At 46.7% G+C, this 14862-nt stretch overlaps 1 protein-coding gene across 2 annotated transcripts in view; it reads left to right on the forward strand.

Moving 5' to 3' along the window:
* The window catches only part of atg9b (autophagy related 9B), a 33690-nt gene extending 21297 nt beyond the window's left edge, over positions 1-12393 (forward strand). For both annotated transcript variants that reach the window (XM_066682587.1, XM_066682586.1), the window contains 5 exons: positions 1597-1838; positions 5227-5329; positions 6811-6895; positions 7306-7491; positions 8688-12393. In XM_066682587.1, the coding sequence (XP_066538684.1) occupies positions 1597-1838; positions 5227-5329; positions 6811-6895; positions 7306-7472 (597 nt within the window). In that variant the 3' untranslated portion in view covers positions 7473-7491; positions 8688-12393. The remainder of the gene's footprint in view (positions 1-1596; positions 1839-5226; positions 5330-6810; positions 6896-7305; positions 7492-8687) is intronic.
* Positions 12394-14862: the final 2469 nt, after the last annotated feature.

Genomic DNA, 14862 nt, shown 5'->3' on the forward strand with positions numbered 1-14862 from the left:
CAAATCAGGGGGCGACCGTTTACAGTAGACATCAAAACTACAGAGAAACTTTCATTTACAGACATTTCAAAGTCACTGCTCGTCTCAGCTTACAGTAAAGAAGGAATGCAGGTGAAGCCTTCATCGTTTAAAAGTATTCTTCACAATTGGTGCTTTTCCACTACATGGGACCAACTCGACTCGACTGGGCTCAGCTCTTTTGTTTTTCACTAGCCACATCTGGTACCTGGGCCCTGTAACCGGGTCCTTTTTTTAGCCTCTGATCGCGCCTGGTTTGAAGTGAGTAGAGTAGGTGCTAGACGTGTTAACCTTGCAGAGTGCTGATTGGCCAGAGAGACCTGGCAATCACCACACAGTGCAGACGTCCAGCACAAACTCTCTGCCTGTAAAATCTCTCAGCTTACAGCAGCGCTCGCATTTGTTTTTATTCAACTCTCAACGGCAGCTCGTCTTTTGAAGAGGTTCACATGCTCCTTAGATCAGTGGCAGAAGAAAAACTTCGCCAAAAGCCGGGCGTGCTACGAGGAAAATGTGAGAATTCTGGCATTGTTGTGGTTTTCAAAGCTCAGGGTTCACGTCAGAGGTGGGGCTTTGCAATGTCACTGGCTTCATTTCATGAGAGAGCTGTGCTAGTCCGCCTCTTGCTCCACATACTGTTAGCATCATTCCACTCTCCTCTTTAATGATCAGGGCCCCCACAGAGCAGGTGTGATTTGTGGTGGTGGTGTGTTAGTGTGTGTTGTGCTGGTGTAGAGTGGATCAGACACAGCAGTGCTACTGGAGTTTTTAAACAGGGTGGACAGAGAGTGGACACAGGGTTTAAAAACTCCAGCAGCACTGCTGTGTCTGATCCACTCTACACCAGCACAACACACACTAACACACCACCATCACATCACACCTGCTCTGTGGGGGTCCTGAGCGCTGAGGAACAGGGGGAAAGGAGGCTTTTAAAAGTATGCAGAGCAACAGATGGACCACAGTCAAGTGTTCCTGTGTTAAAGAAGATTGAAGTAGAAACAAGTAGGTGGTCAAAATATTCTGATATGACTGTACACCACTGTATTAAAATGAAAGAGCTGTGATGAAGATTACAGAAATGTTAGCCCTGCAGCAGAAACAAAGCCACAAAGGAAATGGCTGATGTTTACAGCTTGCAGGAATCAGTATGACGTAAAGAGGCCCATGCTGTGAATGGCTTCAGTAAGTCAACTTCATGCATGAGTTATGAACATTTGTAACGCAGCCCTAAAATAAAGAAATGCTTCTGGCTCAAGGATTCACCCACAGTGTCATGGATTGCATGAATTAAGGTGTGCTTCATGTAAATAATAAGTTAACGGGGCACTGGCAGGTGGAGCCTGAATTCTCTCACACACACACACACACACACACACACACACACACACACAGAAGCTGATTTATCAACTGCGCTCAGATCTCCTTTTGTTTCCACATTGTACAAAAGTACAATACAAAATGTCAATCAGCGCTTGTTTCTACTCATCTTTGATGAATAAGGGCCACTGTTGGATGATAAATGACTAATTCTTTCCTCTGGTCTTTGCTCCGTCTCTTGGCTGCTCTCCCTCGCAGCCTGACAACCTGCTGGCGAGTGTGCTGGCTCATCCGGTGCTGACTGCGTCGGGCTTGCCAGGGAAGAACCGTCGCTTCGTCCCACCGAGCAGTGCTGCTTCTGCTGCAGCCAGCGTGCTGGCCTCACTGTCCTGCTCCCAGCAGCCCCACGCTGGACGCTCACGCTCTCACGTCCTCCTGCCCTCTGCCCAACCCCACCAGCAAGGCCCCATGTACCACAGCGACCACACTACTGCAGAGAGGTATGTGTGTTTAAGCATGTTTTGATCGCTGATTTTTAACAAGAATATGCTTTTGACCTGAAGGGCGGCACAGTAGAGCAGCAGGTAGTGTCTCTGTCACAGCTCCAGGGTCTTGGAGGTTGTGGGTTGGAGTCCTGCTCCGGGTGACTGTCTGTGAGGAGTGTGGTGTGTTCTCCCTGTGTCTGCGTGGGTTTCCTCCGGGTGACTGACTGTGAGGAGTGTGGTGTGTTCTCCCTGTGTCTGCGTGGGTTTCCTCCGGGTGACTGTCTGTGAGGAGTGTGGTGTGTTCTCCCTGTGTCTGCGTGGGTTTCCTCCGGCTGACTGTCTGTGAGGAGTGTGGTGTGTTCTCCCTGTGTCTGCGTGGGTTTCCTCCAGCTGTCTGTCTGTGAGGAGTGTGGTGTGTTCTCCCTGTGTCTGCGTGGGTTTCCTCCGGGTGACTGTCTGTGAGGAGTGTGGTGTGTTCTCCCTGTGTCTGCGTGGGGTTCCTCCGGGTGCTCCGGTTTCCTCCCACTCTCCAAAAACACACATTGGTAGGTGGATTGGAGACTCAAAAGTGTCCGTAGGTGTGAGAGAATGTGTGTTGCCCTGTGAAGGACTGACGACCCCTCCAGGGTGTGTTCCCGCCTTGCGCCCAGTGATTTTTTTTTATTTTATTTTTTTTTATTATCTATTGTACAGTGTCCTTGGGTCACTTGAAAGGCGCTTTCAAATAAAAATTTATTATTATTATTATTATTATTATTCCAGGTAGGCTCTGGACCCACGCTGCCCTGAACTGGATGTGGGTTACAGATAATGAATGAATTAATGCTTTAGACCTGTGCCTATGTGATGAAACATTTATGTACCATGTGTACATTTATATCACAGTGGTGTGTTACTTACTGTATGTGCTGCAAATAGCAAAACATACAAATCACATTTAAAAACACAGTTCCCTCTCGTGCTAAAAATTAGATCTGAATAAACAATTAAATACTTGTAGTTAATTTAACGCAAAAACGAAAAACATTCCTCAAACAGTATTTTCTCTTCATTGCAAAGTCGTTACTGTGATGTAGGTTTGTTGTGACAGGAGCCATTACTGGAGGAGAATAGCGTTATTATTTGAGCGAAGCACATACTAAGACTCGGGCCGGACTGTGTGTTCCAGATGTGTATCATCAGGTTCTTCTCTCTCAATTCTGCACCGCACCTAAACTCATGACCACAAAACGAGGTCTTTACCCACAGTCTTGTCTACAGTGAGCGGTGAGGTCTCGATTGTAGACGCCCCTTCACGAGCCAAGTTTATTATTTTTGTGATTTTTGTTCCTCCACAGGTTGTTGCCAATTTACATCAACTCAAGTTCATTGCCACGTTTACATTCAGCCTGATAATCCATTAATAACTCGACTAATAGCTCCATAGGAACAGAATACGCCCATGTGTACACCTCAGTCGGAATACAGCGGTCTGATTGAGGTCATTCTGATTACATTTTCTATCCGATTGATTATAATCCATTAATTAACCAATTAAACAGAAGAATAATAGCCACATTAAATCTGAAAATGTGTGTCCATTCTGCACCTGAGCAACAGCAGCACAAATCATTACTGATCTAGGGGTCAGTTACGGTGTGTACCACAGGGGGAGTTGGTTCAGCAACTCTTATAAAGTCAAGAAAGACTGCCGTGTCTTTTCTGCTCCCACTCAGAGTCCTATTCCTAATTTTCTAATTTATTACTTCCTTAATTCAATGGACACAGAGTTATCATCTTCATTTGGTTGAAACTAAATGTGTTTGTTATGGGAGTTATTTCTTGTATGGACCAACAATCCGGCACAAAAAGCACGATGCGACATTCAAAACAACAAGCTAGCATGGCTAATTCATTTCTGCGCTCCTGTTGTGTTTGTTTTAACACCAGGATACGCAAAAACACTCAGCCTTACTGAATATCATTCTGTGTCTGAAATCTATCCGGTCTCTAACAGGAACAGCGGGCTTTTGAAACCAACGGCGGTGGTAACGTTAAGCGGTGTTTACTCATGGTGTATCGGCGTGTTGTTGTTGTTTGGGACTGAACACAGCTCCGTCATCAGTTCAGACAGATCAGTAGAGTTTGTTCCTTCCTTGTTGCAGCGTCCAGCTCTCGCTGGATTCTTTCGTCGGCCACCGATCCAAGGAGCGTTTGAACCTCTTCAAAAGACCACGGCGTCATTTTACGAGCTGCTGTCGTGAGTCGGATAAAAACAAACGTGATCTCTGCCGCAGCTGGAGATTTTACAGATGGAGAGTTGGTGCTGGTCGTCTGCGTCGCGTGGCGTAGAGTGACGACTCTCTCTGGAAGATCAGCGCTCTGCAAGGTTTACACGCCACGGTTTAGTCCCTACTCGACTCGCTCTGAACCACGAGAGAACAGCCACTGAACAAGAACCCGCTTCCAGAACCAGGACCGGATTCACCTGGTGGAGGAGTAGAAAAGTTGATTAGAGTAGTGCAGGTACCATGCAGTGGTAACGTGCCGAAACACTCCCATTTCAGACGGCTGAGACTGGTTCATACCTACTGTGGATGTGGCTGTAGCACCAGACTCTTGCACTCAACTTTTTTAAATTGTACACCTCCTGCATCTGGTCATTTCATCTGCAATTACATCGTTTTTGCCACAGTACGTATGAACCAGCCTTGAGGCGTCTCTACATACCAGCGCAACTCCTGATGATAAAGGAGCCCTCTAGAAGAGCCCTTCACTGTCTCACTGCCAGAAAAGAGACCCATTGAGACCTCAAGATCTCAGCTTTGGCTGCAGACAGCAGAGAGAAGGTGGAGGAGCAGCCGACAGATGTGTCTCCTAAACACACGAGTGCACTCCACTCTGGTCTGTATTTTTGGGACCCTCTGAAATCGAGGATTTACATCATCACGGCCCTTTGTTTATCACAGAAATGATACAAATATGAATATGGTTAAGCCCTACCTCAGACACAGACACTGAGCGTATCCTGGTGTTAAAACAAACACAACATGAGCGCAGAAATGAATTAGCCATGCTAGCTTGTTGTGGTGAATGTCGCATGGTGCTTTTTGTGCCGGATTGTTGGTCCGTACCAGAAATAACTCCCATAACAAACCCATTTAGTTTCAACCAAATGAAGGTGATAACTCTGTGTCAGTTGAATTAAGGAAGTAATTAAAATAAATTAGAAAATTAAACAACACCGCTAATGACTCAAATTAGCATCCCACTGAGGCTAATTGATCGACTCCATCGTTTAGAACAATAATTCCCAGTCGTTTGTATCAGGAAAGCTATGGAAATGAAACAGCTTTGATAATTGACTCTCAACTGAGAAACTGCAGCAAATTGTTTGATTAAACTTTTTTTTATTGTAATTCAGCATGTCTGCCAGCGACTCCAAGGTCTTGGGCCAGTCCAGCTCAGCCCTGCTGTCCGAGTTTGCCTCCGCAGAAATGAGCCTGCACGCCATATACATGCATGAGGTAAGTGTGCACATCTAGCAGAGCTGTAAGTGAAGTGTCTCTTCTGGGGGCTGAAAGGTTGTTGGTTCAGTTCTCACGAGCGGCAGGAAAACTGGGGGCTGTGGGAGAGAAGGAACAGCACTGTCCTCCTCCTCAATACACAGCTGTGGGGTCCTTGAGAAAGGCACAGAACCCACGCTCTGGGTGTGTGTTCACAGCCCATAGTGCACCAGCGTGTGTGTGTGTTCACAACCTCTAGGTCACGTGTGTGTGTGTGCGTGTTCACAACCCCTAGGTCGTGTGTGCGTGTTCACAGCCCCTAGGTCGTGTGTGTGTGTTCACAGCCCCTAGGTTGTGTGTGTGTTCACAGCCCCTGGGTCGTGTGTGTGTGTGTGTGTGTGTGTGTTCACAGCCCCTAGGTCACTAGTGTTTGTGTGTGTGTTCACAGCCCCTAGGTCAGTAGTGTGCTTGTGTGTGTGTTCACAGCCCCTAGGTCAGTAGTGTGTTTGTGTGTGTGTGTGTGTGTGTTCACAGCCCCTAGGTCAGTAGTGTGTTTGTGTGTGTGTTCACAGCCCCTCGTTCACTAGTGTGTGTGTGTGTGTTCACAGCCCCTAATGCACTTGTGTGTGTGTGTGTGTGTGTTCACAGCCCCTAATGCACTAGTGCGTGTGTGTGTGTGTGTTCACAGCCCCTGGGTCGTGTGTGTGTGTGTGTGTTCACTGCCCCTGGGTCGTGTGTGTGTGTGTTCACAGCCCCTAGGTCAGTAGTGTGTGTGTGTGTGTGTTCACAGCCCCTAGGTCAGTAGTGTGTGTGTGTGTGTGTTCACAGCCCCTAGGTCAGTAGTGTGTGTGTGTGTGTGTGTTCACAGCCCCTAGGTCAGTAGTGTGTGTGTGTGTGTGTTCACAGCCCCTCGTTCACTAGTGTGTGTGTGTGTGTGTGTTCACAGTCCCTCGTTCACTAGTGTGTGTGTGTGTGTGTGTGTGTGTGTGTGTGTGTATTCACAGCCCCTAGCGCACTAGTGTTTGTTTGTGTGTGTGTTCACTGTCACAGATGGTTAAATGCAGAAGACACATTTGCATTTCTGTAGAGTTACGAGCTGCCTGTGTCAGCGTTATCAGATAATTACAAACCAAACCTAAATCTCAGTGAGAAACGGATTTGAAATCTCAGAGCCAGTGTTGTGTAATAACAGGACCACCGTAATCACAGCTGTCTTCACAAAACAGACATAAATGAATGTTTATTCAGTCTATGCTGCTGCTTCAATCCTACACTGACTCCTGAGAAAAAAGTAGTGTATCATTTAGGGTTTTTTTATATATATCACTTGTTTTTCATGCCCTCGCATTAACAGTCAAATGTGCGGTGCAGAGGTAAACAAGGTGATGGAAAAGAGAAATAAACACCCACCGTTTTCATATATACTGTATATTTATTATTATTATTATTATTATTATTATTAGAAAGGCTCATTGTACTGTGTACAAACATGTTTCCTGAAGGTTCACCAGCAGAAGTTCCAGTCTCAGCATGGACCGGGTCACTTTCAGACTCCTGTGGCCACGAGGGACCCTGGTGCCGCCGCAGGTGAGCTGTACATATGGACCGATGTGCTCAGTTACATTTATTTAATCTTTTTTTTTACTGGGGGGACATACCGCATAACAATAGGAGCCGTAACTGGCCGAGACTCCCAATCTATGGGGCGCAGTAATTAGAATTTGAGGCATCAAGTCCATGCCAGGGAGATGTGTAGCGCCCCCCTGGGGTAGCCTCCTGCTATTTCACACACCCTCAGCCTCTCTCCAGCACTCTGTTCTCCTTGTGTCTCCTTCGTTCCTGAGAACTGTGTGGCCTTTGTGCTGAACAAGAACGGACTGTTGGTTCTTGTCATCATTCCCCGAACAATACAGCACACACGTTTATATTTCCGTCCTGGACGGCTTAATAAATGTCTAAATGTTGCATTGTATTATATCATATGCCTCTGTCATCAGCCCCAGCGCCTGGATCTCAGATGCAGTCGCCCCATACGGCCAGTCTGATGGTGCCCAGCCCCCTCCGCCTCGGAGGCTGGGTGGAGGAAGAGGAGGAGGAAGAGGAGGAGGAGATAAACAGCAGCCCTGCGCCGGATCACAGTCAGACCAGCAGGGGGAGCAGCTGAAGTGCCTTAAATCTGTAGGGTGTGTTCTTCATTCACTGTCTTCGTCTCCGTTATAATTTCTCACGCTGTCTCACTTTCCGTCGCTCTCTTTTCTGCGTTTCCTTCCATCCCTCCCTCCCTCACTATCCCTTCTGCCTTCTCTTCAGGGGATTCGTTATCTCACAGTACACACACACTGCACAGTGATGGTGGTGTAGATCTGCAGGGCGATGTGGGGTTTTTATACTTGCGTCTCAGTCTTTGGCTGTGGACTGGAGCATTGCAGAGGCACGTTAAAGTCTCTGTGACGTAATTGTGGAGGAAATGAACCACTCCTGAATTTCTGAGGAGGCTTTGCTTGCACAGATTTGTTGACGTCTTCAGATGAACGCGGTATGGGGACGGTGCCTGTGGTTTATCACGAAGACAGTCCAGCCGATATAAAACTATGGAAAATACACATATAATGTCCTCTTACAGGGACATTAGGTAGTGTTTTTACCTTAAAAATTACAGCTACAAAACTATTCAGATGCTCCACTGAGCTGTAACAGGGAGAGTGGCACCTCTGTCGTTGCTACTCTGGGCCCAGATGGTGCTTTTCCACTGCATGGAACCTTCTCGACTCTTGCTTTTCCACCGGCCAAATCTGTTTTGTGAAGAAAACTGGGGGCGGGGCCGTGTTCAGTCCAAACAACAACAACAGCACGCCACCGTTGTGTTTTTTTTAAAACCCTCGGCTTCTGTTCATTTCATGGGGAAGCCGTGGAAAAAACGAGCAGCTAAAAGCAAACCGAGCCGAGTCGAGACGATCCCATGCAGTGGAAAAACACCATAAGGGAGGAGTGTGTTAATTGGTTGACTGCAAGCTGCCCTTAAAGCAACAGTAGGTCGTATTTTTACCTTAAAGTTACAGCTTCAAATTCACTGTGATGCTCCACTGAGCTGTAACAGGGAGAAAAGTCCTCTGTCTTTGCTTCTCTGGGCTAACCATGGGAGAGGGTAGGACCACACTCCCTCCACCTCCCCAGCCTCCTCGATCTCAAGACAGTGCTGTAAAGGTGAATTACACTCTGCAACTGTAGGGGTACTACTTTTTTGGCACAAATACCAAATCTTACCTAGTGTTCCTTTAACAAAACACTAGCAAGTGACGGCTCATATTAAAGCTTGCGATTATTCAAAGGGTTCAAATTTGAGGGTTTAGTGCCTCATGTTTCTTTCTTTTCTCCACAGTCTTCAGACTCATTTTCTGGAAGAACATCGTGGCCTTAGTTTATTTTGAAGCTTTGTGATCAAACGCGGGGTCGGCACCGACTCCGGCCGCAGCCGTGGGATCAGAGTCTTCACTGCACAGTCTTCCAGCCCAGAGGAGCTGTGGCCTCCTGGACTACAGTGTCTACCGTGTATGTCGACCACCTCCCCTCTGGCATCTGATCATCAGAAATGTAATTAATTTGGAGGACTATAGTTATGGTTCTTTTTTTTTATTTTTTATTTATCTTTGAATGTGTTTGCTGTGTGTGGATGAGTGTTTGTCCAGAGACTAGAGGATGTTGGCCTTTAGCTGTGTGTCGTGTAAAAAAAACATCACTACTGACGCTAGATCCATCAGGTTGGTGGCAAACGCGGATCGGGACGTGACTGTGGCACACCCCTGTGATCAAAAGCAGCAGTGTTCTGCTGTGTATTACTTTATTTCTTTGCGTGTGATGCGATAGCTATAAGAACTCTTCTGTATGTACAGAGAAAACAAAAGCGCAGACTGGTGTGTTCATCAGTGTGTGTTATGGCAATGCTGCTTGAGCTTAAGTATCTAAAATGTATATCACACATTCTGTCTCCGGCCCTGTTCACACCGTGTATTAATGTGCGTCTCGGGTCGTCCGCTTTCAACACGTCTGGAGCGACCACGTGATTGGATTCGTGCATCATTTCGGCTGAAGCACGTGCCTCATGTACATCACTGTTTTCTTCTGCGTTTGTTTCCAGACAGAAACGTCCGGTCCCAGTCCCACTTCCTGTGTTACAAGGTCTGTTCAGACTGTTGTGAAGGAACAGGGCAGTGACGTGCTTTATGATGTGCTGCTGCTTTAGTGACACATCAGGACGCATCACAGTGCACACTACAGATGTGGCGTGGCCTGCTTCGTCCCACACCTCCTCTGCATGAGGTTTGAAGGTGGTTTTTATTGGATGACAGCTCTCCCAGGACGCTTGTAAACGCCAGTTGTGAACAAGGCCGGACACAGCATCACTGAAAGTGATCAAAACTAGAGTTGTAAAGTTTAAGAGTCTGTATTATTTGTGTGAAGCATTGGAGTGAACGTAACTGTCTGGAAAACCTGTTTTTTCAGCTGTACTTTACGTTACAGAAGTGCTGAATGTCACCTGTCCCTCACCCTGAGCTTCATCTTAAGGTGTTTGTGGAGGCAGCTCTGAATTCCTTTGCTCAGATCTCGTGTTGCGTAGTGAAGCGAACTCTTCTCACGAATAATGATTTGAATAATTAATACCACAGTTGTTATTGTTATTATTAATATTATAAGGTGCATGAAATTTAACCTCCCAAACACTGACCTGCGGTCCTCAACGACGTCCTCACACCGAAGTCTGCTTCAGCACCAGACCCTGAGCAGTGTAGATTCCACTACAAATTACGGCACTGCTCTGTAATTACTATAAAAAAAAAACTGGCATTTATTGGTGATTCTGTTATGATTTAGCTTCTGGGAGCTCCAGTGCAAAGTGTACATACACATATTAGTTTCCTCAGTATTCGTGAAGCGTCCTAATGGTGCTCGTACCCACATCCAAGCTGGTCCTATGACGTGACGTATGGTTTTCTCACTATAGCCAATTAGCTAACCGATTAATTAAGTATGCGTAAGCTTTTAATCAAGCCGTAGTCGCCTCTACGAGTAACTTTAATAGGTTTTATTACCGTTCCCTCTTGCCGTCCCCAGACGAATACCACACATCACACAGAGGCCGTTAGGAAAAGCAGAAGGCTGTGACAGTTTCTATAAACTCTGATGTAGTGCCCTCTCTCCCTCTCCACACCTACAGTCACTGGTAACCAAGCAAATCCCATGGGTCTGACATATCAACTGTAAACAAGCCTCGCTGATGCTTTCTCAGAAGTGTTGGGAAGAGGTCGCGCTGGTGTAGAGACCTCAGTGGCTTTCTTTTACATCAGGAACTTTACAGGAATAGCTCCAACAAATGCTAACACAACTGGCCAGTGGAAAATACCAACCACCACCGAGCTGCTCTGGCAGTGAACGGTCAGAAGTTAGCCTCGCGCACACACACACACTGCCCTGTATTCATCAAGTTGCTTGTGGTCAGATTGGGTTTGGTGATGATCAGAGTCGTCAGATCATTGGTAATTATAACGAGCACAGGGCTAAGAGGAATGAAGGTGCGATGCTAGAGACGACCTCCTTAAATATCCATTTAAAAACACTGTATTAAAGCAGTGCTTTATGGAAATAAACACACTACACAGGATCTTAACTCCGCCACCTCAAAAGCTACGCCTGTTTTTCATTTTTTAGAAGTTCTATTTTTAATATGTGAAGTTTCAACGCTGTGGCTGCACTACACACAGTGGGGTGTCTGGGCAGGGCTCAAAATGCAGCTGATCTGTTGGTGACACAAGTGTCCAGTTTGGCGTAGGTGGCTAACTCCCGTACTGACCGCGCTCCAGGCTTCCTCCCCTCATTTTTTTTATCAGCTCAGAGGGTGTTATATGAAACTTCATGCTTACAGACGGCTACATTTAGCACTGTCTCCAGTTTGGGGGGTCTACAGTACTGCTGTACAAACCCCGCCCCTCCAGAGTCTGAGCAGTCCCGCTTTTGGCCGAGGACAGTTTCAATTCAAAAACATATTCGCCTCAGAAAGCAGCAGTGTGAAATCAGTCGTCTCTGAATTCCAATAAAAACAATGGAATTTCACTCTCAAATGTTTGCATGTTAAAGTCTAGTGTGACTACAGTTTAAAGCTGTGGCTACTAAACACTGCCACAGTAACAACCATCGGCTCAAGAGCTGCTGAGCCCTCATAAGCTTACTATAAATCATCAGTGTTAAACATCTTACATAAATTTGCTCTCACAAACGGGCGCCACAACGGATCCCTCTTTAACCCTCCCAGTAGACTTGCACTCTAGACTTGGCGCAGGTTTGATGCCTGATGCCCTTCCTGAAGCAACACTTCTAAGTTACTCAGGCTTAGTACGGGCCCTGAGAGCGCACAAGAAAAACCCCAGTGGCTGGGAAGAACTCACAGTGCTCCACACAGACGTTAACCGGAGACGAGGGCGCCCCCCCATGGTCCTGGAGCTGTGGCAGCGACACCGCCGCACACGTCTTATGTAAATAATCCCGAATGAGCTGTAGAGGAGTCTGTGTATCAGTTTTAAATCAGTTCTGTGCAGCTTTGATGAATAAAGGGCTGTGGTGGGTCACGTTAGCTTTCGTTGACGGAGCTATTCCTTTAACACAAACTGAAATACCTCCAGGTGTCTGTTCAGACAGTGTACAGTATTTATTTTGATGGATATCATGACGTCACCTTAAACACAGAGACATCAGTCAGAGCTTGGGATTTATCCCCTCACCAATGTCCACGTTCGGCGTGTCACTTTTTATTTTATTTATTTTTAAAGGTGTGCTATTTCTGCTAAATGCCAAGCTCGAGTAGAAGAAGGTGTTTCTCCACAAAACTGACAAATAACAACTGACTGATGACGGTGATCTGTGGTGTGTGTTTTACACCTCCGTTACCCTCATGCCCACTATAAGCAGTCTGAAGTTGGACTGTGCAAGGTGCTACATTTTCGTTTGGTTGGTTTCAGTATTTATCTTTTATTTTTTATTTTCCTGACTGTTTTTGTCTGAATAAAGCAACTCTATTTAAAATAAACCGTACCAAAAACACCAGCTGCTCTTTGTATCTTCTGAATAATCTCAATGTGGTGAAGAGTAGAGTTTTTTAGTGTCTCCTCACCTCTTCTTGTGCCTGCTTCATCTCCTGAGTGATGGGAGGAGTCCGGATTCCATCCCCAGAGCAACGCCATCCAGAACACAACCTTCCCACAGTTCACCACCTGTCTCTGGCTTAGATTTGCCCCCCTCAGGACCCCCACAGAGCAGGTCCTTCTCAGCGCTGCAGTGACACTGACGTGGTGGTGGTGTGTTAGTGTGTGTTGTGCTGGTGTAGAGTGGATCAGACACAGCAGTGCTGCTGGAGTTTTTAAACCCCTCAGTGTCTGGACCGAGAACAGTCCACCGACCAAAAACATCCAGCCGACAGCGTCCTGTGTCACTGATGAAGGACTAGAGGACGAGCGACACACGCTGTGCAGCGACAGATGAGCTACTGTCTCTGACTCTACATCTACAAGGTGGACCAACGAGGGAGGAGTGTCTCACAGAGTGGACAGAGAGTGGACACAGGGTTTAAAAACTCCAGCAGCACTGCTGTGTCTGATCCACTCTACACCAGCACAACACACACTAACACACCACCACCACGTCAGTGTCACTGCAGCGCTGAGAATGATCCACCACCACATCACACCTGCTCTGTGGGGGTCCTGAGCGCTGAAGAACGGGGGAAGAGGATAACAAAGTATGCAGAGCAACAGTTGAACTACAGTCTGTAATTGTATGTACAATATTGATTACAGCAGATAGACTGCACTCTGATATGGATTCACTCTCCACGAAGGTAAAGAACCGACACACTCAGACACTGACGCAGACACTCGGTGCATTAAGAGATGGTTAAATATATTGTTTATTATATAGGTTGATTTACACTTCACAACCAACGGGTTTAAAATGTGGATAATAACATGTGCTAGAAATCCCATCGTAGTTGATTATAAAACAATGCAATTATACAGTGGCGCCGAAGGCAGAAGCACGATGGAAGGAGGCTGAAAGTCTGATGGTAATATCCCTCACTCTAGTGCTACGCTCTGAGCATGTGGCGGCCGTCAAGCTCTCGCTGAGCAGATGAGGGGAGCATGCAGACGGGAAAGGAAGACACTTGCAGCGAATTCTTAAGTTCTCCCCAAAGGTATAAGTTACTGGAGGAGTGTTTTGGGAAAGCTGCAGTGATTAGGACTGGGACCAAAGTGACTGAGAGGGACTGGGTGTTTCATTCCGCTTCGATTGGGCTCTGTGTTTTATCCTGTCACTGATGGAGCTTCAGCCGCAGCCGCAGTCGCACTAGACCTCAGACAAATGTATGAGTGAAATTTTAATGCCATTTGCAGCGATTACCTTTGTCACAAAAGAAAGTCTATGTTATTTTGGAACCACTAATATGTTGATTAAATTATATGAAGTTACACTTAATATAAACTGAATGAACTAGTCACAGGATATTTTTGTCACTCTTCTAATAAAACTGAAATATATTTCTCTGAGCTGCCTGCCTCAGCTCTAAAATACATTCAAATGAGCTTAAATTATTAATAAAATATAAAATAAAAGTCACTAATATAAACAAACAGACCATGTCAAAATAATCACTAATAAAATTTACGCAGGAGCACAGAATATACCAATATATAGTATTGCAAATTTCATTCATTCACTGTAAACCTTGCGTTGGGTGCGGAGCCTACCCGGAATCACTGGGCAGGAACACATCCTGGAGGGGGCGCCAGTCCTTCACAGGGCAACACACACTCACACCTACGGACACTTTTGAGTCGCCAATCCACCTACCAACATGTATTTTTAGAGCATGGGAAGAAACCCACGCAGACACAGGGAGAACACACCACACTCCTCACAGTCAGTCACCCGGAGGAAACCCACGCAGACACAGAGAGAACACACCACACTCCTCACAGACAGTCACCCGGAGGAAACCCACGCAGACACAGAGAGAACACACCACACTCCTCACAGACAGTCACCCGGAGGAAACCCACGCAGACACAGAGAGAACACACCACACTCCTCACAGACAATCACCTGGAGGAAACCCACGCAGACACAGAGAGAACACACCACACTCCTCACAGACAGTCACCCGGAGGAAACCCACGCAGACACAGAGAGAACACACCACACTCCTCACAGACAGTCACCCGGAGGAAACCCACGCAGACACAGAGAGAACACACCACACTCCTCACAGACAATCACCTGGAGGAAACCCACGCAGACACAGAGAGAACACACCACACTCCTCACAGACAGTCACCCGGAGGAAACCCACGCAGACACAGAGAGAACACACCACACTCCTCACAGACAGTCACCTGGAGGAAACCCACGCAGACACAGAGAGAACACACCACACTCCTCACAGACAGTCACCCGGAGGAAACCCACGCAGACACAGAGAGAACACACCACACTCCTCACAGACAATCACCTGG

Source organism: Hoplias malabaricus, chromosome 10 (genome assembly GCF_029633855.1).
Source record: "Hoplias malabaricus isolate fHopMal1 chromosome 10, fHopMal1.hap1, whole genome shotgun sequence".
NCBI classification, from domain to species: Eukaryota; Metazoa; Chordata; class Actinopteri; order Characiformes; family Erythrinidae; genus Hoplias; species Hoplias malabaricus.